This window comes from Gekko japonicus, unplaced genomic scaffold, assembly GCF_001447785.1.
Source record: "Gekko japonicus isolate JY-2015 unplaced genomic scaffold, Gekko_japonicus_V1.1 scaffold1305, whole genome shotgun sequence".
Classification (NCBI taxonomy): domain Eukaryota; kingdom Metazoa; phylum Chordata; class Lepidosauria; order Squamata; family Gekkonidae; genus Gekko; species Gekko japonicus.
This window is the reverse complement of record NW_015170318.1, coordinates 404,364-428,703: the sequence shown is the minus strand read 5'-3', so window position 1 is coordinate 428,703 and position 24,340 is coordinate 404,364. Positions and strand designations below refer to the sequence as shown.

General features: G+C 51.3%; 1 protein-coding gene across 1 annotated transcript in view; it reads right to left on the bottom strand.

Moving 5' to 3' along the window:
• LOC107116170 (telomerase protein component 1-like) overlaps nucleotides 1-24,340 on the bottom strand; it is a 62,151-nt gene that overhangs the window by 2,991 nt on the left and 34,820 nt on the right. Inside the window, 26 exon segments of the mRNA XM_015418042.1 lie at nucleotides 741-846; nucleotides 1,562-1,676; nucleotides 1,760-1,909; nucleotides 2,902-3,020; nucleotides 3,858-3,997; nucleotides 4,931-5,066; nucleotides 6,181-6,251; nucleotides 7,846-7,972; nucleotides 8,526-8,633; nucleotides 9,080-9,196; nucleotides 10,405-10,568; nucleotides 12,458-12,676; nucleotides 12,997-13,150; nucleotides 13,991-14,200; nucleotides 14,367-14,522; nucleotides 15,331-15,430; nucleotides 15,801-15,925; nucleotides 16,118-16,235; nucleotides 16,336-16,561; nucleotides 16,683-16,797; nucleotides 17,491-17,579; nucleotides 18,033-18,172; nucleotides 19,883-20,033; nucleotides 20,185-20,317; nucleotides 20,426-20,518; nucleotides 21,834-22,013. Of these exon segments, the coding sequence (XP_015273528.1) occupies nucleotides 741-846; nucleotides 1,562-1,676; nucleotides 1,760-1,909; nucleotides 2,902-3,020; nucleotides 3,858-3,997; nucleotides 4,931-5,066; nucleotides 6,181-6,251; nucleotides 7,846-7,972; nucleotides 8,526-8,633; nucleotides 9,080-9,196; nucleotides 10,405-10,568; nucleotides 12,458-12,676; nucleotides 12,997-13,150; nucleotides 13,991-14,200; nucleotides 14,367-14,522; nucleotides 15,331-15,430; nucleotides 15,801-15,925; nucleotides 16,118-16,235; nucleotides 16,336-16,561; nucleotides 16,683-16,797; nucleotides 17,491-17,579; nucleotides 18,033-18,172; nucleotides 19,883-20,033; nucleotides 20,185-20,317; nucleotides 20,426-20,518; nucleotides 21,834-22,013 (3,562 nt within the window).

Here is a 24,340-nt window from a genome sequence, read left to right as displayed (position 1 = left end):
CAAATCAATTAAAAAAGCACTAAAGTAATTTGGGACAGACTAATGGAAGGGTTGCAAAAGATAAGGAAGAACAAGCCCTGCTGGCACAAAAACATGTACTCAAATAATCCATCTCCTGGATATGCTTCCTAATGACTTCACAGCTGTAGGACCAAGTTCCTGAATCATGTCAGGAGAAGCACGTATCTAGCTCCCAGGTTTTAAAAGTGCACGTGTTCACTCCCAAAGGCAGACTTCTCTGGGAGTCTTAAAAAAACAACAACAGTGTCTGGCGTGTCTCCACCATGAATAGAAACTCACAGGGCTCTTTTTGTAGAAAAAGCCCAGCAGGAACTCATTAGCATAATAGACCACACCCAACAGCAGAAACTCATAAGCATATTAGGCCACACCCCTGACAGCACAGCTCATTAGCATATTAGGCCACTCCCCGATGTTACCAGAAGTGTGGTTATCCAGCCACACCCACCTTTTGCTTCTTATTCTGTTTACCTTGTTTGTTGTCAAAACCCAGGGCTTTTTTGTAGCAGGAACTCCTTTGCATGTTAGGCCACACACCCCTAATGTAGCCAGTCCTAATGAGTTTCTGCTGTTGGGTGTGGCCTATTATGTTCCTGCTGGGCGGGGCGAACTCGCATTTCAAAAGGAACCTGGAAGCTGTCTGAGCAGACGCGCCCTCTCCCCTAGGAGCCATTCAGGGCTCATGTCCCCAGACAGAAAAGATCTCGCCCTGGCCTCACCCTTGACCAGCCGAGCCACGGTGACCCAGACCGATGGCCTTTTTTGTTCCCACTGTATGACCTCCGTCTTCCACTCGTGTGCCATCTTCCCCGACTCGATAATCTTCTACGATACAAAAAGAGGAGGGGGTGCAAGTCTGGTGAGGAAAGGAGATCAGGCCACCTCCTCCCCATGCAGCTCTTGTTCAGCCGAGCACCACTGACAGATGAAATCCGACTTTGGCAACTGCTTCACCGCAGGAAGCTCACTTTAGGATCTGCTTTAGATAAGCAGAATTCCTGGAAATGGGAGGCAGGGACTGGCCGGAAAAGGGACCCAACCGGTTTTCCTGCTGGTGAAATAGGGAGACCGTCCCCCTTTTGACCACCCAAAAAGGGTATGCTGGGGATCAATGGGGTGAGTATGGGGAAATGCCACTTGTGCCGTGGGCTGGGATGAAGAGGGAAAAAAGCTGGCTGGCTCCATCCCAGTTCTTGGAAAGCAGCTGCGGCTCGGTGGCAGAGCTTCGGCCCATCATGCAGAAGGTCCCGGCTTCAATCCCCCAGCGTCTCCGGTTAAAAGGACCAGGCGGTAGGTGATGCGAAAGGCCTCTGCCTGAGACCTCGGAAAGCCGCTGCCAGTCTGGGAAGACCATATACGGACTTGGATGGGCCAAGGGTCTGGTTCAGGGCAAGGCGGCTTCACGTGTGGGAGGGCTTTGATCTGGCCGACAGCTGCAGGAACAGGCTCAGGAGGCAGAAGGAACCTGATGTGTGTAAGAGCCTGCGGCAATTTCGGAGTTTGGGGGGACCCCTGGCTTCCGGCTGCAGCAGCTGCTCACCATTTTGAACAAGCTAAGTGTATCCGTGGAGAACCAGAGACGAAGGATGCCCTCCTCGGATGCAGAGACGTCAAAGTACTCCTCGTCACCAAACTCCCACAACTCCTCTCTGCTCCTGGGGGAGTGAGAAGGAAGAACAGTGAAGCAGGCTATTTCCCAACCCCCTCTTCCCCCGAGAGCCCCTTCTCTCCCACTCACTTGCTGTTCCAGAAATCCTTGGCTTTGGGGTCGAGCAGCAAAAAGGCTCCGTCGGCCAGACCTAGGACTACAGATCCACCCGGATGGGGCGTCCAAGCGCAGAGCACCGAAGGCTTCGCTGCCGACTGGAGAAGCTGCCTGTGCGCCAAACTGAGCAACGGGGTGTGTGTGTGTGTGTGAAAGAGAAAGATAAACTTAGTGCCAAAGATAAGATATGCTGCAGTGGTTGGGAGTATGTGGCAGGCCTTGAAGAGTGCCACAAAGATGAATTATAAGTGGTCCCCGTGGGTGCCGGAAGTCATCCCCTTTTGACCAAAGAGTCCTCTCCCTTGAGCTGGCTGTGTGAAAGATCCCCCGGGCTGACTTGGAGCAGTCGGGTTGAGCATTCTGGTTCCAGCTGTGGTCAACCAGATGCTTCAGGGAATGCTCATAAGCAAGGGGATGTATAGCCCTCCCCTGTTTACACCCAATTAGAAGGGTACACTGTTCCTGAACACGGAGGTTCTGTTTCACTACTGCAGGCGCCACTGAAATGGTTTGTCTCATAATTTATTTTAAAAAGTGACCATCTTTTGAGACTTGAATGTTTTCCAGACTAACGGGTTTCCCCGCTCCTGCATTTGTATTACTCTGACTCTTTCACTCATTTCCGCAGAGGTATTTGCAGTCCGAGGAGCAAAAACGCAGTTTGTCCTCTTTTGCGGTGCAGCATCAAGACTTCCCGGTTTCTGGAAATTCCCTTGCTGCGCCACAAGAGGGAGCAAACGGCGTTTTTGCTCCTCGGACTGCCAATACCTCTGCGGAAACGAGAGAAAGCAGCGGAGGAATACAGACGCAGGAGCGGGGAGACCCATTTGTGCGGAAAACGTCTAGGTTCCACGAATGATCACTGTTCAGAGAAGAACGTCCCCATCAACGTCTTCTCCCTGGTGGATGGCCACGAGGAGCTCTGCAAAGAGAGACTCTTTCCCTTCACTTATCTCTTTTCTCCCGAGGCTCAGCTCTCTCACGCCAAAGCAGGTTCTAGGGCTGAGGGAATCGAAGCCTTCAGGGGTGGGAACTGGATCCCTCAGACTCCCGCTTTCCCTAAGTCCGAGAAAGGGTGACTACCAGGACGCGGGGGCTGCTCTGCCTGGCCTTACCCAACTGTCCCGTCTCCGCATCCACTGGGGTTTATGTTCCAGAGGCTGATTCCACCGGCGGCTACAAGGACCGTGTGGGAGGAGGTGAAGGCCAAGGCGGTGATGCAGCAAGAGCCAACCTGGAAGGTGGAGAGAACAGAATTCTGGACAAAGCACTGCCTTACTCAGTGTATCACCCAGCCCGGGGACACTCGAGGAGAGCAACTGAATACATCTGATCCAACTACGAGTTTTTACAGATGCTTCCATTTTTGTGTTTTGTTCCAGAGGTATATAACCTGAGAGCTCCTCCACCGGGCACCGTTTCATCTTTGCAAATCTGCTTAGCATTCTACCCTGCTCCCATTCCCCAACATTTCTTGCTTAACATCCAGCCTGGTAAAGAGTTCTGGAGAATCTGGAAGGGCTGCACATTGCTGCACATTGCCGCATTTTGACTGACTGATGCTGGAAGAGGTTATTTCCAGTGGGTTTTTGGTTTTGGACTTTTGCTTTGGATTAACACAGATAACAGGTGTGTTGGTTTGCAGTACAAGAGCAAGATTTGAGTCCAGGTAGCACTTTAGAAGACCAAGGTGGAAGCCTTTTTTATTTATTTTTATTTATATTTACATTTATATCCCGCCCACCCCACCATTCGGCAGGCTTAGGGCGGCTAACAACATATGTCAATCAATATAAAACCATACAACTTATATATTAAAAGATGGCGAATCTTGAGAGCCAAAGCACTGGTATGTGATGAAGGGCGCTCTGACTCTCAAACGCTTACGCCCTGGAGATCTTGTTGGCCTTTCAGGTGCCACTGGGACTCAACCCTTGCTCAGATACCAGACTGTGCTCATCTGTTGGCAGGCATCGGGTGTCGTCCCACCTGCTCCCTGCAGCCTGCTTCTCTTCCATTCACACACCAGAGGGAGCCCTCACTACCGCCCTCGCCTGGTGCACCAAGTTACCTTTGCTGTTGCCACCACCTTGCCTTCCTGCCACAGCGTCAGCTCTCCCCGTTCCCCACCGGACACAGCAAACTCCCCCGTTGGGGACCAGGCCACGGCTGTGATGACCCCACAAGGCTGCGGGAGGACTTTGACGCCACCTGCCGGGGATCGAGCAACTGTCAAGTTTATCCGTGTGTGATTTTAAAAGCACATGGCCTGTGGACAGAGCCTGGGATGGGCGAGGGGCGGAGCCTAGGGAGTTTTAGAAGACTAAAGAGGGTGGGACCTAATAGACCGCAGTGTGTGGCTAACGGAGGGTGGGTGGGTGGGGAATCCTAAGTTCCCCGACTCGAAATACCTGCTTTATTCGTTTAACAAGTTGCCTGGTACCAAAGCCAGAGGACCGAAACAGTCTACAGGCAGGCACCATTACCAATGGCTGACAGGCCTAACTGCCAACGGCAGACAGACGCGCTGATACAACAGTCTCGAACACCAACTATTCCCTTGAAGAGAAGAGAGCCGGGTTCTATGGCATGGATACCACCGGATGAAGAGGAAACTTTTATTTTAAAGAACGGAAGGGAGACTATTCTGTGGCACGGTTCAGAAAACTAAGCACTTTCCAACTGCTTCTGCACAACATAGAAGGCCACAATAATAAGCAGAACCAAGTCTAACGGACTGTAAGCAAATACTGCAGAATTCCTCCAGGTAATTCAATTAAAGAAGCCAAGCTGTATGCTTCGGCAGAAGATTGTCTAAGATTCCGGTGTCCCTCGGTCCCCCTACACGCCCCCTAGTGCCCTTCTTGGTCCACCTACATGCCCTCTAGCCCCCCCCCCGTCTGCTCACATTTGATCATGTGACGAGGATTCTAACCCAGCCTGCCCTTTAGGTCATCCACCCCAGTGTCTTCTTTGATTGGCAGCGGCTCCAGTCTCAGGCAGAGAACTTCCCCCAGCCCTGACACCCGAAATCTGGAGTGGAGATGCCAGTAATTGAACCTGGGACCATTTGCTAGGAAAGCTGAGCTTTGGCATTCTTGTGAATTCAGAAGGGGATTTTGTGTAAGCGACACAGGTACTAACCATCTCTCTTCTGAAGGGCCCACAGCCGGGCTGTTTTGTCTTTAGCTATCGTCAGGAAAGAGGAAGACGTGGGAGAAACAGCAGCAGCACCGCAAACAGCAGCCGAGTGCCCAAAAAGGACTTGGGGTTGCTCCATCTGTCAATTGGAAGAAGAGGGCGACACCATGATGCACCTGCATATCTCTGGGTGCAGAGTTTGGGGCAAGGCGAGGGGAAAAACCAGCTAAGGAAGGGCATCGTTGCTACTCTTGTCTTGTCCAGCACTTTAATGGCTCCACACAGCCGACAAGGAGAAAAAAATATCCTCAGAGATAATATCTATTATGCAAGGGCTGAGAATAGGGCTCCTTTTTGGGAACGGTAGTACACCTGCTCTGAGAAAACAAGCATACATCCTTCCCTACTCTGCTTCCAGCAATTGTCGGATTAAAACATTTCTGCTAATGGAACAGATCCAAAAGATCCAGCCAAAAGCTAAGCTCTTTTCAGTCCCGTTAACTTCAGCAGCAGAGTGCAGCAGCTACACAAATCTGAAACCAATGGGATAGAAAATAATTTAAGTTTGGCTAGGCTGTACCCCTGAGCCTGCTTGCGGGGAAGGCCGGGTATAAATCAAAATAATAAATAAATAAATAATTAGTGTGCTTCTTTAACTGAAGGGGTTTGCATCTCTTGTTAAGGCATGAAATTGAACGTAATTCTGTTTCGGCTAACCTGTATAATGAATGACAGCCTCTTGATTTTTTTTGTTGGGGGGGGGGGGGGGTTATAAAAATTTACCCCCAGAGAGAATACACAAAGTTTGAAATACATAAGGTTTCTATCAACAGATGAATTAAGTATTTTTAATTCAATTGCAGCTCTGTCCCCTCCCCTCAACTTTGAAAGTGTTTTTAACAATGGTAATAGCAGCTTGAAAGGAAAACAAAGAGTGATTTCCCACAAGCGCTACTCCGCGCTCACTCTTCTCTTTGGCCCGATGGCACGTGTCAATTTCACACAAGCTGCTGCGCGACCGCATTTTGCCCCGCAGCTTCATGATATTTTCCCTGCGAGGCAAAATGCGGCCGCGCAGCAGCTTGTGTGAAATTGACATGTACCATCGGGGCAAAAGGGAGGCATGAGCGCGGAGCAGCGCTTGTGGGAAATCAACCAAAATAAAAAACCCTGTTTAAACCAACAATGAGCCACAAGAGGAACGCAGCACCAATGCAGCACCAACCCCCCCACCCCCCCGCCGCCTCTCTTACCGTCAGGGGCTTCCAAAGGTTCACGGTCCCATCAGAGCCGGCAGCAGCCAAGATGAATGCTTTTTCCCCTGCTGAAAGGAGAGTGAGGAAGATTTCACACTGGGAGATAGCAGGAGAGAGGAGACAGAGGAGACTAGCCCCATGGACAATCCCCACTTTAGAGGCAATTCCTCCCCACTTCAAAAATCTGATTTCCCGTCCTTGCTTTAGGTAATTTTATTTACTTCATCTATATTCTGTCCCTCTCCCCAATGGAGACCCAAAACGATGTGCATCGTTCTCCTCCATTTCATCCTGACAACAACAATCCTGTGATAATCTTCTTAACTTGTCCATGAATGTAACTCACAACAGGTATTATATATCAGGCATTTTGTGACTTGACGGCCACTTTTCTTTTAGTATCATGTTTAGAAAAGATTGTAAATTAAGGTAAATGGTTCCAAACATTTGTGCAGCTACAGGCGCACTATACAAGGCAGCTCCCCGCAACTCTGCAGGCTGATTCCACCGAAGCATCACTGTAACGATTCCTTGTTTCTGTGTGTGTGTCTTTAAAAGTTTGGTTGCATGGCTGTGGTAGATAGACTAGAGTGGTTGAAAGAGGCAATGATTGGTGGTTGACAGAGAGGGGGAGGGGTTTTGGAAATGAATCTGAGTGGATGAGTATGTGAGTCAGTCAGTAGTTTCAGTTAGATGTTGACAGTTGATGTGCAGTTAGTAGTTAGTGAGTTCTGTGTTGAAGCAGTTAAGCTGACAGCTGAGGTGGTTCAGTGAAAACGGAAAGAAATCTAAAAGCTGAATGTCTAGGAAAAAGTAAAGTTTAAGTGAAGAAAAGTGATAGGAAAGTCTGTGTGTCTTAACAGACTGGAGTGAAACAGTACATGTATATGGCATTGAGATAAACAAGTGTTACAAAGTTACATGAAAAGTCCCCTGTCAGAGAGAGAGAAGATTGTGTGTGATACCAAAGCATTTGTTCAGTATTTACCCATTACTAGTTACATTGTACTACCCTATTATTTAAGTTTTATTTCAATAAATCCTCTTTCATTCAAGTATACCAGCTCTGAAAAAAATACTTCGCAGGACCACATGGTTCCTCGTAAGCCTTGAACTCGGTCTAACAAACCAGTAAGAGTAAAATTAAAAGCATAAAGGTTTGGAAATCCTTAAAATTTCCTGGTGGCAGCAGATTCTACCCTGTTAAACTAAATAAAGAGAACTTTTAAAGGGAAACCAGTCTTCCCCAATAAGGAGGATGTCACAATCACAAACTCAACAGCAACTGAGACCAGCACCTTAGCATATCCTCAGTAGGGCTGCAGGTTCAAGTCTTCTTAAACTGCTGCCCTGGTGGTCCTAACTGGGCCAAAAGCTGGGACAGAAATGCTGTATATAAAGTTAAATTGCTCAGATTTAAGGTCTTGCAAAAGCTGTGTGCGTGACCTGAACTCAGTGGCTGGCAAACTAAAGAGGTTTTTCTGTTGTTCAAGTGGATCTTTATGCTGATCAGCCATGTGAACACCTTAAGCTGAACACATCCAAATATCAGCACACCCTGAGATTTATTTGCACGACAAGGTCAAGTGATGGGGGCAGCAGTATCAGAGCCCATTTCCCCCTTTCCAGATTTCCAAAGCAGCCTGAGCAAGTTATTCTTACTTGGATCCCTGAAGCCGGCACAGTGGTTGGCTCGACCCGGATGAGCCAGGAACCGAGTTTTCTCCACTCCCCGGAGGTCCCACGCCACCAGCATCCCTTCCCTATCCACGGAGATCACATGATCGTTCTGCGGTAACAGTGAGACAAGGGACAGGCATGTTTGCGATGACGATGAGCATAACACGCGCCGAATGTCCTGGGCACCAAAGAAAACTGCTCTAAAACAGCTGTGCCGATTAAAGAACTTTTGCAAAAATCTGCCTACCAAGAAATTTAGATGTTTTGTTCCAGAAACCCATCTGTGGTTCAAGGAGCTGGGAGAGCCTCTGATTCACAGTGTCCGGGGGGACCTAACAGAAGGCAGGGCGCAGAGGCCAGGGAAGTCTGCCAGCAGAGGCTAGGAGGAGTTTACGGGATGTAGTGAAAGTGATGGCATTTCTCAGAGCCAAAAAACTTTAAGGTACTCAAAAGCCATTTCAAACCATCCAAATCACACCACCTACATGCAGAAATGAGTCTCAGTACCTTCTCCCCCTCCCAAACCTTTGCTTTGGAACCCGCCCAAGTGCCCAAGCCCAAGAGATTTGCAGGAAGAGGAAAGCGCTCCGAGGCCAATCTGGGGTACGAAAGCATGACAGTTGCACCCTCTCTCATCAAGAACCCCCAGAGGGCTGCCTTACCTCACTTGTAACCCCGCAGACGGGGCTCTGGTGACCCAGGAACACCCGGAGGCGTTTGCCAGTCTGGGGATCCCAGAGGCAAACGGTGCAGTCGTTGGAACCAGACAGCTGTTTGGAGAGTGGCAAAACCGGACAGGAAGTTAAGAATGAGGCTGCAGAGGGCCCTCTCCCCCACCACCCACCTCAGGGACTCCTTGGGGAGTCTCAAGGGATCAGTGCTTTTGAGCAGCTCAGCCGTCCGACTTCCCACAGAGTTCCACGCCCCCAGGCGTAGCGGCTGCATAAAACAACAGGCAGGGTGGCCGGAAAAGGGCAGGAAGCGGGAGAGTCACTGGAGGCATTTTGAAAGGGTCCGGCTTGCTTGACTCACCAGGAGCAATTCCCGCTGTGACACCCGGTGCTCAGGCCGGCGCGCCAACTGACAGGTGGGCAAGGAAGTGGGCGATTCTACCCACTGGTCAGGGCTGTGAGCTCGTCCGGTCCCTCCCCTGCTCCTGGAATTCTCCCCCTCTCCCCCGCACGAGAGCCCACCAACGTGGATCACCCGAACGCACCAACATGGGGCCTGCCCAGGCACAGGTGGAGATCCAGTCTTGGTGGCAGAAAGGCAGGGAGCGCCAGAGGAAGGGGGTCTTCCGGGAGGGGTCCCTCACGTCCCAGAGAAACAAGGCCTGAGAACAGAGCGGAAGCATTTGCTGTTATTGCCTTGATGGTCGTTCTTGTACTGTTCTTCATGTACTATTTACCTGCTTCAGGTCTCAACAAGGAAGGCAGATGACAAATGAAAGTAAACAAATGGGCAACTGGTTTCCCCACTCCTCATCTCAACCTCTCGGACAGTGACAGTGGCTTTCTCAACTAGTCTACCAACCTTGGAGAGTTGCCCTAACAATTAAGGGCAGATATGGCTTCGTCCCCAGCTGGCTAACCCTTTCTCAAGTTAAGAGACATCTTGCCTCTGTCCTTCAATTGAAATACTCTGACATCGATCTTAATGAGGTAGAAGCTTTGAACGTACAACGGCCACCTCCAAAGAGTTATTCTGTCTTTTGCGTCTTCAAATCTGCCAGCATTGCTATTGAAGAAGAAAGTGACTCTTCGCAAGATGGGAATTTTCCCTGTTCGTGTTTTTCGGAACCTTACTGTTGCTCCCCTGATTATTAAGAGACATGCAAAATGTACACCCTTTTCTAAACCACTGACTGTTTTGTCTAAGACAGTGGCTTCCTGGTGGAATGGGGATTCGAACCCATGCCTCTCCAGTCCCAGTCTGGCACTCTAACCACAGCATTCCTGGATCTTACAAAGTCAGAGAATCTGAAAGCTGCCCCCTGCAATGCTCCCTCTAGGCTGTGGAGTCTTGTGAGCAAAAATTCTACTTTGTGAGCTACTGGCATTAAAGTTGTGATTTGGCTACTGCATAAATTAGCTGGCTCTGGAGCCCTCCTTCCTGAGCTAAGACAAAAATGTCTGAGCTGGAGACTACAAAACTGAGCTAAGTCAACTAATTCAGCTTAGAGGTAACACTGGCCCCTTGATATTTCTTAAGCAGAGCAGCCATCTCTTGTCCCCTTCCCCGGAGGAGCAGTTTTTTCACACCAAAAGGCTCTCCATGTCAACCGACTGCCAAGGAACACCTGCCCACCGCAAAGGATCCTGGGACATATTCTCATACCCTGGTCAGCCCTGCTGGCCTCTAACTGCCCTGCCTGAACCAAATGCACGCCTCACACTCACTCCATATTTTGCTGTAGTTGCTGAACATTGTGGGGGACAATTAGCCACAGCAGGGAAGCTATTTTTCAGGGAAGAAACCTCCAACAGGCTGCACAGGAAACCCACAGGCCCTCTAAAGCCCACATCAGTATTACAGCCTTACCCGGTCTTTGCCTCCAGTGGCAAGGTAGCACCCGTCAGGACTGAAAGCACAGCAGGTAACTCCAGCAGTGTGACCCTGAAGGGTAGCGAGTGGGGAGACGCTGGTGTCCGTGGCCAGGCCGGGTCTCAGGGTCTCTGTGAGCCACAGACGGATGGTGAAATCCTCTGGAAGAGGGAAAAGAGACGGGTAAGAAGATGGCAGCATCTGGAGGATGGACATGCCAACCTTCCTCTACTCAAGAGCAGGAGCCAGAGGCAGTAGAGAACCTAGCCTGCGGTAGTCAGGGGCCACGTGCCACAGTTTCTCTTACCAGCCACCGGCCACGCTGGACAATACTTTTCTGCAGAGAGAAATGTTGAGACCACATCAGACTGGAAGTCACAGGGTCCAAACTGGGAACCCTTAACTTTCAGTTAAAAGTTACTCACTGCTAAAGGGAAGCCACTCCGCATGTGGTCAGTGGATCCCTTCCTGTTTATTTCTTTAAAAATTCCAAGATCGGCCTTGAAATTAAAACCTAATACAGAGAAAGTTAACCACACCTACATCCTGTTGAATGGGAAATCACAGCTGACGAGTCCTATTGATTTCCATAGTCCTGAGGAGCCACGTTCATTCTCCCAACCAGGGCCAATAACTAATCCATAAAACTGATTGTCTTGGTTTTCTTTATTTTATTTTTTTTGGGGGGGGGAAGTTAACAATTTTGCTAACTTACTGATGTGCAATGAAATGTTTATAGAAGTCTACAAATGCATATGCTTTCTGTTTTAGGCCTTCCAGTTTTATAGCCACAATAAAACATTTACAATTTGAACAAGTAAAAAAACCCAAAAGAACTGAGTATACCAAGGAGACCATACCACAGCTGGACACCAGGGTGGTAAACTACAGTAGCCAATCAGCCAGTCACTTACTTGGCTACACTGCCTGAACTGACACACATGGACCACAGCTCTTCCTCTTGCTGTGAGCTAATTCCTGCCTTCGAAGGAGGAGGAGGAGGAGGAGGAGTAGATTGTATTTGTAACCCACCCTTCACTTGAAGTCTCAGAGCTCTCCCCACAACAGACACCCTGTGAGGTAGGTGGGGCTGAGAGAGCCCTGAGAGAACTGCTCTTGAGAGAACAGTGGCTTGTCCAAGGTCACACCAACAGCTGCATGGGGAAGAGTGGAGAATCAAACCCGGTTCTCCCAGACTAGAGTCCGTGCTCCTAACCCCTATACCAAAGAAGTCTACAAATGCATATGCTTTCTGTTTTAGGCCTTCCAGTTTTATAGCCACAATAAAACATTTACAATTTGAACAAGTAAAAAAACCCAAAAGAACTGAGTATACCAAGGAGACCATACCACAGCTGGACACCAGGGTGGTAAACTACAGTAGCCAATCAGCCAGTCACTTACTTGGCTACACTGCCTGAACTGACACACATGGACCACAGCTCTTCCTCTTGCTGTGAGCTAATTCCTGCCTTCGAAGGAGGAGGAGGAGGAGGAGGAGTAGATTGGATTTGTAACCCACCCTTCACTTGAAGTCTCAGAGCTCTCCCCACAACAGACACCCTGTGAGGTAGGTGGGGCTGAGAGAGCCCTGAGAGAACTGCTCTTGAGAGAACAGTGGCTTGTCCAAGGTCACACCAACAGCTGCATGGGGAAGAGTGGAGAATCAAACCCGGTTCTCCCAGACTAGAGTCCGTGCTCCTAACCCCTATACCAAATACGTAAAAAGTAAAGGTAAAGGTTTCCCTTGTTCGAAAGCCAGTCGAATCTGACTCTAGGGTTGCCGTGCTCCTCTCCGTTTCAGAACCGAAGAGCCAGCGCTGTCCGAAGACGTTTCCGTGGTCATGTGGCCGGCATGACTAAACACCGACGCGCACGGAACGCCAAATAGGTAGACTAGGATAAAAAGGAAGTTTTCCTGCTTGGCGAGAGGTTCACCTGCCTAGTCGACTTCTTCTGTCATCTGCCATTTCCGACCGAGGTCCCCTGGAGGGGCGCCACCCAGAACTCCCCACGCCTCCCCAAAACTCTGCCGGAGCTCCCGAGTCACCTGAAGTCGATGCCATCAAGTTCTTGGAGACCGCAAGGCCTGTCACAGCTCCGTCGTGACCCTGAAGCGTACGAAGGCACGAGGGAGGGAGGTCTGAGGTGTTCCAGATGCACAGGGAGCCGTTGTTGCTGCCCCCAACCAGGAAGAGGTTGTCCAACCAAGCCAGGCTGCAGACAGCCACCCCGCTCGCTCTGCAGTGTGTTGGGCCGACGCCAGGTCCTGCAAGGGAGAGGGGAAGCCACATGGAAGAAAACACCACAGCTTTAAAGACCAGTCCTCCAGCAAACTGCATCCACACGTAACCGCTATCAAGTCCCAACGGACATATGATGACCCCAGCAAGGGGCTTCCAAGGCAGGTGAGAAGCAGAGATGGTTTGCCACCGCCTTCCTCTGCAGGGCCTTCCTTGGTGATCTCCCTTCCAGGTACCGACCCTGTGAGATTTGACACGGTTGGGCTATACCATGTCATTCCACATCCCCGAGCACCTGTACTCCCCCCATGTGTTCTCCAGACACGGCGTCTTGCTGGTCACTTACGCCACGGCTGGTGATGGACCCAGACGTCATCAGAGTGGTACCCGACAGCGAGCCGGCTGCCGTCCGGACTGGGGGCTGTGCACAGAGCAGCGGAAAGGGCCGAGGACTGTAAGGTGCTCCAGAGCTGTCCCAAGTGGCCAGTCCAAAGCTGGACCTACAATGCAGGGCGGGGGGCATTTGTCAGACCAGACCAGAGAATCACTGGCTTGCACACAGACGGGTTTCTGCTGCTCTCCCCGCCTGCAAACTGATGCCCTACTCCACTCTGCCACTCCCTTGCATCTGCTTAATTATAAAAGAATAGAGGTATGGCTTTTTTGCCCCAGATTTGCGGAACTGTGGCTAACAGAACTCTGGATCTATTCTCCTTACTATCTGGCAAGCGTCAAAACTGACATGATGTATCCTAATATGCTGGCTGGTGCTAGGACTGCCAACTGGCCTGGAGAAAAACATCTCCTGTCCCTTCAACAGAGGCTTCATGGAATGCTATCGGCCAGGTGATGTTATTTACTGCAGTCCCATGAAATGGTTCAAGTGTCCATTTCCACACGTGACATACTTAAGTACCATCAAGTTGCAACTGACTTATGGTGACCACCAGCAAAGGGCCATCAAGGCAAGTGAGGAACTGGGGTAGCTGGCTATCGCCTTCCTCTGCAGAGCCTTCCCTGGTGGTCTCCCATTCAAAATACTGATCCTGCTTAACTTCTGAGTTCTCAGAAGATCGGGCTGTAACAGGCTGCCTTCCTTCTTGCCACATATTAAGCTTCTATTAAAAAGGATGTTTCTCTCCAGGCCAGCTGGCAACCCTAATTGGTGAACCTAGGGCTGGCCCGCTGGATGAAGAGTTTTTCAAATGGCCATGACCCAGAATGAACCCAGGCAAGGCAAGATTTTTGCTCCTCCTCCTTTCACAGTCTAGGACTCCCGATCCTTTTCTCCTAAGTCCTATGAATCTGGAAGCCGGTTCATTGGCTGTACAAAGCAGTACCTTGCTGTCTTCTCCTGCAGTGATGAGCTTCCCCCCTGGGAGGAACTGAGCGGTGGCGACACAGCCAGAGTGAGCCGTGAAAGTGCACAAGGCGACAGCTTCCCGCCACGACCAGAGACAGACGGTTCCAGCCAGAGACCCGGCTGCCAAAACGTTGCCAGCAGAGGAGAAGGAAATGCAACAGATGGACGCGTCGTGGCCTTTTAACTCCTGCAGAAGAAGATTTGAGTCGAGAAAATGACACGGCTCTATAAGCCTTCTTTGAAAATAACCTGAAAGCCCCCCATTTTGGTTGCCCTCTCTTTCACGAGCCCCCAAAGCTCCACGACTACCACGACCCCCACCCCATGCCATTTTGAACCTTCCCCTTCCTCACCGAAACCACGCTCATATCATTCACGTCCAGAATGGTGACAGTCCTATTCCACCCTCCTGCGGCCACCAGCTGACCCACAGGGTGGAAGGCCGCACAGTTCAAGGGATGTGAGCAGTCTCGCTCACGTATCATGTGACCCCGGGCCGACTCCCAGAGCTGAAAAAGAAAATCAGAAGGTAAGCAGGGCTGGCCATGGTTAGGCCTTGGATGGGAAGCTCAGGGACAGTATGCAGAGGCAGGCAATGGCAAACCAGCTCTGAATGTCTCTTGCCTTGAAAACCCCACAACGAGGTCACCATCCGTCAGTTGCGACATGACGGCTCACTTTACCTTTTAGAGGTGGGAACAGACTCTGCCAATGGGTCAGTGGTAGGTGACACTGGAACCTGAGTTTCCCAAATTCAGTTCCAATTTAAGATTAGATCAAATGAGAAGCTTGGAATTTGGAGATGAAGGAAGAGGACTCCATGGGCTGTTAAAAGGGACATTACGACTACAAGGCACCCTGAGGAATTCACTGCCACAGGAGGTGGCAGCGGCTACAAGCATGGACGGCTTCAAGAGGGAATCGGATGAACATATGGAGCAGAGGTCCATCAGTAGCCATTAGCCACAAGGTATAGATAGGGACTCTGGGGCAAGTGATGCTCTGTCTTCTTGGTGCTGGGGAGGGGGCAACAGTGGGAGGGCTTCTAGTGCCCTGGCCCCACTGATGGACCTCCTGATGGCATCTGGTATTTCTGGCCACTGTGTGACGACAGAGTGTTGGACGGGATGGGCCACTGGCCTGATCCAACATTGGCTTCTCTTATGTTCTTATGAGGTGGCCTCCGGTAACCACTTGATAATGTGAACTTCTTAAAAACGTGATAGGGACGGCTTATGGAGCTTCCTAACTCCTGGAAAACTGGAATATAACACAGCTCCAGTGAGTCAGAAAGAGGGGTGGGAGAGAGGCCCCTACCTTAATGTAGCCATCCAGGGAGACAGTAGCCAACAGTCGGAGGTCAGGATTGGTGCAGCAGTCTGTAATCTGGGCCTTGTGAGCCTCCATGCCCATGAGCCTGCAAACGGAATGAGAAACCAGTGAGCACCTGGGAGGGATGGTATCAAAAGAATTCGCAACCAGAGCCGGGGATCTGAGCTTTCGTGGTCATATATGGATTCAGTCACCCGCCCTGATCCCGGGCTGCCACTTGGAAGAGCAGCAGCTGGCACAGGGATTGGCCAGTCACTGCATCACCAGCATTGGGAGTGCTCAGATCTGGACACTCAATCAACTTCCAGCCTTACCATTCCAAGGAAGCATGGCAGCCATTTTGCATCTACCCACCCCCATGCCTGGTCCCTCAACCTTCCGGTTGGCCTCAGCTGAAAATTGTTGCCACTTCCCATTCTGCACAATGGTTTCTGAGCACCATCTAAGGGACCGACCTGCATCCTTCCCTCACGCTCCAGAGCTCCAACCGTCCATCGAAGGTACCGAGGCAGACCGACGTCTCTGACAGGAACACGCAGGCAGAGATTCCATCACAGTTGCTCAGCAAGGATTTCAGTTCCTAAATAGCAGTGCGGGGGTGGGTGGGGGGAGATTGGGGTGAAGGGACATTAGAATTTCCTTCGCGGATCAGCTCAAACATCCATCGCTCTGTTTCCAACAGTGGCAACTGGGGAATATCAAAAGGCCCCGATGCTAAGCAACTCTACTGAGGGGTATTGACAGGTGGCACAAGTCAAACCAACAGTTTTACCTGCTCAGTCTTCATATCGAAGAAGTGGAGGGTTCCCTCAACAGTGCCCACAGCAGCCAGGCTTCCAGAGGGGGAAACTGAGGCACTGGATGGTGTGGCTGGTAGAGGCAGAACGAGGCTGGTGAATATTGGAGGAAGGAAAAATAAACAGATTATACTCTGTAGGAAAGAGGTGTGTGCATAAAATTGTTTCCATGGCGCCTCCTTTACAAAATTACCTCACATTTTCTTGGGCTTCCTGAGGTTTGTTAATCCACTTCAGGAAATGCCTTCCATTTCCGCACAGCTCAGCCTGGGCTTGCGAACAGAGAGCGGAGGAGTCTGGTTCATTCGCAGCCTGTTGCAGAAGCAGCCAAGGATTCTGGGAAATCAGGTCAATATTCCTTTGCAAGAAGGCACGGAAAGCGTCCACGGTCTCATCGTGTTCCGAGCCAACGGCACCCTCTGTCAGGGTAGAGGTTTGAGGTCAGTGGAGATGGGAGGATGGATTTGGTATGTGGTCTGTCTTGATTAGCTTAAAAGTCAAGTTTAACAAGCAGTTTGGTTTTCGCCCCCTATGACTCACCATAGAGCGCATAGGCTTCTGAGAGGAAGGGGAGGAGGCCCAGCCGGACATGAGCGCTCAGGACTCTCAGGTCAGTCAGGAGAGAAGCCAGAATGTCGAGACAGCCACTTTGGACCTGATGGGGGAAAGTAAAGGTAAAGGTCTCCCTTGCTCGAAAGCCAGTCGAATCCAACTCTAGGGTTGCGGTGCGCATCTCTGTTTCAAAGCTGAAGAGCCAACGCTGTCCGAAGACCTTTCCGTGGTCATGTGGCCGGGCATGACTAAACACCAAGGCGCACGGAACGCTGTTCCCTTCCCACCGAAGTGGTACCTATTTATCTACGTGCAATTTCTTGCTTTCGAACTGCTAGATTGGCAGGAGCTGGAACTAGAGACGGGAGCTCACTCCATCATGCGGCACACTCGGGTCTTGAACTGCTGAACTACTGACCTTCCACAGCCTGCAGTTCAGCGTCTTAACCACTTGAGCCACCGCTCTAACAGAAGGCACCTACAGGGCCCCCGTCACTTCCCTGTCCTGCTTCTTCCACACTGTATGGCTCTTCCAACCATGACAAGTTCAAATCCACATCTGCACAGAACATCTCTCTGCTCCCAAAGGTCTTTAACCACTTTTCTCCCTGTATCTGTGAAGGATGAGAAACACACCTCTTCCCCCCAGGTTTAAAAAAGCAAGAACTCAGCTGCTCAGGGTGCTGCCAAAAATGCCCCAATATAACACAACCGTCACAGCCATGCATATTCCTAGCCCCCCAGTGAGTGCTACCTTGACCGCCACGGGCATTACTTGTAGTGCTCAGTCACTCACCAGGTGGTAAGGAAGCGCTGTCAAGGATTCTGCCTCACAGTTCCGAAAGCTCCTGGAACCATCGGGGTCGGAGAGTTTCCACCAGTGGGCTGCATGAGGTAAGGGAGAAGAAGAGGAGGTTGGGTTTATACCCCACCCTTCACTAGCCAAAGGGGTCTCAGAGCGGCTTACACTCTCCTTCCCTTCCCCACAACAGACACCCTGTGAGGTAGGTGGGCCTGAGAGAGCTCTCTCGAGGACTGCTCCTGAGAGAACAGCTCTGAAAGACCGTGTGACTGACCCAAGGTCACACCAGCAGCTGCATGTGGAGGAGTCAAACCCGGTTCTCCCAGCGTCCATGCTCTTAACCACTACACCAAACTAGCTCCGTAAAACACCAGGACAGCTGCTCTACTGGAGTCAATTCAGTTTACCCAGCCAAAGAGGACATGGTTGGAGACTCCCATAGGATAGGGCAGGGGTGATGCGGCTTACACACATACCGGCCCCCCACCCCCCCCCCCCCCCCGCCCCGTTCTCCCAAGGAAAGACCTGGAGACTACCTGCCAAAAGCACATGAGCTGTGCGGTCCAAGCCTGGCTTTTTCAGGTAGCGCCTTTCCACCGCCGTCTTCAAAGGGGTGTCACAGAGATGGAGCCGGGAGCCGGGGGGTTCCGCTGGAGAACCACATGCCCTGAGGAGGCTGTGGGGGAATGCCAGAGCGATTAACCCAGTGCCCTCAGAGCCAGGAGCCAGTCGTCTCGAGCTCCGAACGGGATCATGATATGTCCCACTTTCACAGTGGGGGACTGCGGTCATGTCCCAGGTGGCTCATAGTCAGAACAACGGTCCCTGGGTCTGCCATCCTCCACCACCAGGGGGCACTTCCAGGCCGCTGCTCAGCTAGATGGTGTGTGTGGGGGGGAATGGTGGGAGATTGGGGGGGGGGGAGCATCCTGACCAATGCTCCCTCTAAGCTGTGGAGTCCTGTGAGTAAAAATTCTACTTTCTGAGTTACTGGCTTTAAAGTTGTGAGCAGGTGACTTGGCTATTGCATAAATTAGTTTGCTCTGGAGCCCTCCTTCCTGAGCTGAGAAAAAAATGTGCGAGCTGGAGGCTAAAAACTGTGAGCTAGCTCACACTAACTCAGCTTAGAGGGAACACTGATCCTGACATGCTGATGTCACTTCTTGCGCACCTGGAAATGTCGTCAGCACATCACTGGGGACGCTCTGGCATTCTATCGATACAGAGTTTTCTCCAAATGTCAGAGCGTGCCCGGTGTGAGCCGCCTCCCCCCCCCCCGGCAATGTGCTGATGTCACGTCTGGGCACACAGGGAGTGAGGTCGGTCCATGGCTGGCGAGGGGCCCTGCCACCAGTCAGCCCCGTGCCCTGTCGCCTTTGAGTAAAGCTTACGCAGTCCAGGGCCCCTGAGTCCCTGCTCCAAGCACCATCCTTAAGAGAGTTCAGAAAGTATTTTAACAGGACCAGGGCCTCTTCTGTGGTGGCTCTGGAGTTTATCTTGCCTGGGCATAACCGTGGAGGAGTTCTTCCCCAGTCACTTTCCAGAGGAAAGCAAACAATATCTTTTTCTTCCATCAAGCGGGAGACTTTAAGGACTGCTTCCGTGCAGTTTTATTGAATTACTCCCACAGCTGGACTTTTATGCTTCCATTTGTTTCTTTATTAATTGCCACGTAAACGTTTTGAGGAAAGGGAATCTACAAATATACTGTAAATAAACAGTCACCAAGCCCATCTAGACAGATGGCGGAGCACCTCAATGAGGGATCCCGAGGAGTTCACGAAGCGTGGTACTCCCGGGGGGGCATGTGATCTAAAGCCCTTGTGCCCCCCCCACAACGTTAGCAGTGGAAAAGAGCAAGAGTCCAGTAGCACCTTAAAGTAAAGGTAAAGGTCTCCCTTGCTCGAAAGCCAGTCGAGTCCGACTCTAGGGTTGCGGTGCTCATCTCCGTTTCCAAGCCGAAGAGCCAGCGCTGTCCAAAGACGTTTCCGTGGTCATGTGGCAGGCATGACTAAACACCAAGGCACACGGAACGCTGCTACCTTCCCACTGAAGTGGTACCTATTTATCTACTTGCAATTTCTTGCTTTCGAACTGCTAGGTTGGCAGGAGCTGGAATGAGAGATGGGAGCTCACTCCGTCACGCGGCACACTCGGGTCTCGAACTGCTGAACTACCGACCTTCCACAGCCTGCAGTTCAGCGTCTTAACCACTTGAGCCACCGCAGCACCTTAAGGACTAACAAAAGTTGTGGCAGGGGAGGAGTCTTGCGTGAGTCGCGGCTCACTTCTTCAGATGTGTGAATCATTCCTTAAACGACCAAAGGCTGATTCAAACAAAGTGGTGCACAGGTCCCACCGGAGAACCCGAAGAAGAACTGCTCACCCCCTCAGGCTCCGGAGGAAGTCGAAGAAGGGCGCCATGGGGTAGCCTCCAGCATGTCTCCCGGCATGAATGGCTTCTCCCAGGCCTATGTCGGCTCCATCCAGCTCTTTCCATGTAGCCAGGATGCCATAGAGATCTCGCTCGGTTAGTCCTGTAACGGGCACAGCGACAAGAATCTTCCAAAGGCCACTCTGGCTACACCCCAAGGGCAACTCATGAGATGCTACGATGCAGCCACCTCTGGTGCAGAGCCAGCCAAACCACAGACTGCACAGTTGAACAGTCCCGTTTGTTCCACTCACCATCCCTGCTGGCCCAGAGAGACACCAAGGCTACGGCGACCAGCTCCGCCCCATGGTCCTGCTCCAGGCACCCCAGCAGGTGCTGCAGCAGCAGAGGGAGAGAGACAGGCAGTTTCTGGATCCTCTCCGAGAGCTGGGGGAGAGGACGAAAAGGGAAACTGAACATCTAACTCTGCAGGCACCTTGAGAAACACAGCCCTGTACGAGCGGCACTCTCCTCCACCCGCACCGGCCCCCTCACCTTCTCATACAGAGCAAAGAGCCGCAGGTCTTGCGTCAGCAGCATCAGGTACAAAGGCTGCCGGGAGCCACGTTTGAGGAGTATGAGGCGCATCTGTGAGGACAAAAGGGGTCAGGACCAGTGTACCCTCTAAGCTGAGTTCGTGTGAGCTAGCTCACAGCTTTTTAGTCTCCGACTCACACATTTTTGTCTTAGCTCAGGAAGGAGGGCTCCGGAGCAAACTGATTTATGCAGTAGCCAAATCGCTCGCTCACAACTTTAATGCCGGTAGCTCACAAAGTAGAACTTTTGCTCACAAGACTCCACAGCTTAGAGGGAGCATTGGTCAGGACGGAGACCCACAGAACCCTCCTTGCTATTCCGACCAATCAGAGTATCCCACAGAACAGCCCATCCACATCTATCCCCCCACCCCAGTCCTAGGTTTTTTCACAATGGGGGCCCTTGCCAAAAGTCATGAGGAGAGGGTGGGAATCCAGAATTTACAGTCTTGGACCAGTTCTCCATAGCTCGAACAGAGTCTGCCCTGATGAAGAAGCACCCAAAACTGCATCCTAAATCATGCAAACTGACATTCATGCTGCTTTGTCTATTTTGGCTGTTGGGAGAGAGTCACCTGCCCGGGTGGCCCTGATGGGGCAGAAAAGAAAGACATAAACTCTGAACATTGACAGAAGTTCTAAAACTTCAACAGGCTGCTGTAAGCATACATGCACAACACATCACGCCCATCTCTCCACTCAAGCAATTCTGATTTATATTGGAAGCCACGAGGACTAGACATTTATTCATTTTGTTGTTGTTGTTGTTCAGTCGCACAGTCGAGTCCGACTCTTCGCGACCCCATGGACAAGATCACGCCAGGCCCTCCTGTCTTCCGCCGTCCTTTATTCATTAAGGTAAAGGTAAAGGTTTCCTTGCTCGAAAGCCAGTCGAATCCGACTCTAGGGTTGCGGTGCTCATCTCCGTTTCCAAGCCTAAGAGCCAGCGCTGTCCGAAGACGTTTTCCGTGGTCATGTGGCCGGCATGACTAAACACCAAGGCGCACGGAACGCTGTTCCCTTCCCACTAAAGTGGTACCTATGTATCTCCTTGCAATTTCTTGCTTTCGAACTGCTAGGTTGGCAGGAGCTGGAACTAGAGATGGGAGCTCACTCCGTCATGCGGCACCCGGGTCTTGAACTGCTGAACTACCGACCTTCCGCAGCCTGCAGGATACTGATTTACAAAATCTGTATCCTGCCTTTCTGCCCTCCCAAGGGCCACCGAGACACCAAAGCTTGTCCAAAATAAAAGCTAAGAATCTGCAGAAGTTTCCCGTTCCACATTTGTGTGCCACAATCCTGGCCACATGGAATTCTCGTGCAGGGTGTTCCAATAAGTCTCCATAAAAAGCCCCTCTATTTACCTGGTTGTTGAAGGCGGACTCTTCCAGCTTCTTGCCATACAGTGCCAGATCCTTACGGACCATGACCGCCCGATCAGGGGAGTCCAGAGGCCCCAGGGAAACGACAGTCACCTCCTTCCGTCGCTTGAGGGACCTGAGGAGGGACGATTCCTCCGAGACGCTGAGGATGAGGCTGACTCGCTGCAGGGGGGGAGAGTGAATTCCACAGACAGACTCGGGATGGCAGCCATGTTGGTGTGAAGCAGCAGAACCAAGTTCAAGTCCAGTGACACCTTTAAGACCAACAGACTTTTATTCTGGGTAGAAGCTTCCATGTGCACGCATCTGAGGTGTGCACACGGCAGCCTATATCTTGAATAAAACCTTGTTGGTCTTAAAGGTGCCGCTGGACTTGAACTCTGTTCCACAGACAGAGAGACAGACAAAGTGTTATCGCCTGAGCAGAGCCTTCTGCCGGTGCCACCCTGCAAACGGGCAACACCAGCCACAGGCCCATACACGTGTTCTGTGTTGTGGCTCCCGCCTTCCAGGACGGACTGCCCGGGGAGGTCAGGAAGGCTCCCGCGCTCCAGACTTTCCACACACTCGACAAAACTGAATTATTCAATAGGGCCTTCTGCACAGGAAACAGGGCGGCACTGTAACCGTCTGTTTCAGAAAGACGCTTGGGGTAAAGGGTTAGGGACTGTAGACTACACCACTGTTTATGCCATCTGTTACTGCTATCGCAGGGCTCTTTTTGTAGCAAGAACTCCTTTGCATATTAAGTGACACACCCCTAATGTAGCCAATCCACCAAGAGCTTACAGTAGCTCCTGTAAGAAGAGCTCTGTAAGCTCTTGGAGGATTGGCTACATTAGGGGTGTGTGGCCTAATGTGCAAAGGAGTTCCTGCTACAAAAAGAGCCCTGCTTGTGCTTTTTAAAAAACATGCTGTGTTTTAATCCATATATTGTGCTTTATCTCTGGTCAGTTTCCAGATCTCTACAAGTCAAATGCTGTCACACTGTCTCTTGGATGTTCCGTTTTGTCGACTGTACTGATTTATTCTGTGTGATCAAGCCTTGTGGCCCAGTGAGAAAGGTGGACTATGACTTTTGTCCTTAATGATCTTTTATTTATGTAACAATTTACAGAAGCACATACTATTAGGAAAGACCATGTGGAGAAGTGGGGAATCAATAATGACAAACACAGAAAACACGAGAGCAATAAAACCAAACAGCTATTCAATGGTTGCAGTCACATGAGCGAGACGCAACGGGGGGGGGGGGGAAGCGAGGCTATTTCCTCCGGAAGAATTTGACCCGCAGTTGCACGATCACACCTCCTGTTGCAGCTGCGAGCACAGCCCGTCAGTGCGTGATCAGACGCAACTGCGGGTGAGTGTTTTTTTGTGTGTGTGCTGTTTTTCCCCATGCCCTTCAATGAGGGATCGATGAAGAAGAAGAGATTGGATTTATACCCCGCCCTTCACTACCCAAAGGTGTCTCAGAGCGGCTTACAAACTCCTTTCCCTTCCCCTCCCCACAACAGACCCCCGGTGAGGTAGGTGGGGCTGAGAGAGCTCTGACAGAAACTGCCCTTTTCCAAGAACAGCTCCTATCAGAACTACGGCTTGCCCAAGGTCAGCCAGCCAGGTGCAAGTGGAGAAGTGGGGAATCAAACCCGGTTCTCCCAGATTAGAGTCTACGCACTTAACCACGACACCAAACTGGCTCGATGAATCGCACTTCCGCACTGAGGGCTCCCTACGGAGTGTGCAACGATGCACATACTGAGAAGGGGGAAGAAACAACAGCATGGAGTCAGAATGGCCTGATCAGACCATCCCGACGCCATGAGAGTGCGCTGGAGCGATCAGACAAGAAGTCCATCCGTGGCCCGTCGCAACCCATTTACTACCGGATTTCCCCCGGTGTCTTTTAACTGCGCTTCTTTGGTGGAGCAAAACAGGTTGCCGGTGGCTGTGGGGCGTTTCCCAGATGTTGTTGTCTGATCGTGCCCTTCAAATCTGCCCGGCATTCGCACCTATGCCGGGTCTAGTTGTGTGTATGATCACAGCCAATATCTATATATCTAATACTGAACTGGCCCCCTCTGTGCGGATCCTTAGATCCGGATATCGGGGGCACTTGGGGGGGAAGGGAGAGGTTTGTGCACATGTGGGGCGGTCCCCACGTGTGCACAAAAACGCTAAATGTTGAAAACACTTTCGGGGGGATGTTTAAATCCCCCCCGAAAGTGCCAGAGCATTCCGTGCACATGCGCACGGAACGCTCTGCGACCTACCTGGCTTCCGTGTGCGGGAAAGGAACCGAATGGCCGGAGAGGCCCAGCAGCAGCGGCGGCGGCGAGAGACAGGTGAGGAGGGGGAAGAAAGTCGGGGAGGGGAAGAGAGACTGCCGGGGCCCGGCGGATGTAAGCCGCGCAGGCCTCGGTTCACGGGGGAAAAAGAGAAAGAAAGAGAGAGAGAGAAAGTCGGGGGGGAGGGGGGAACGGTGAGGG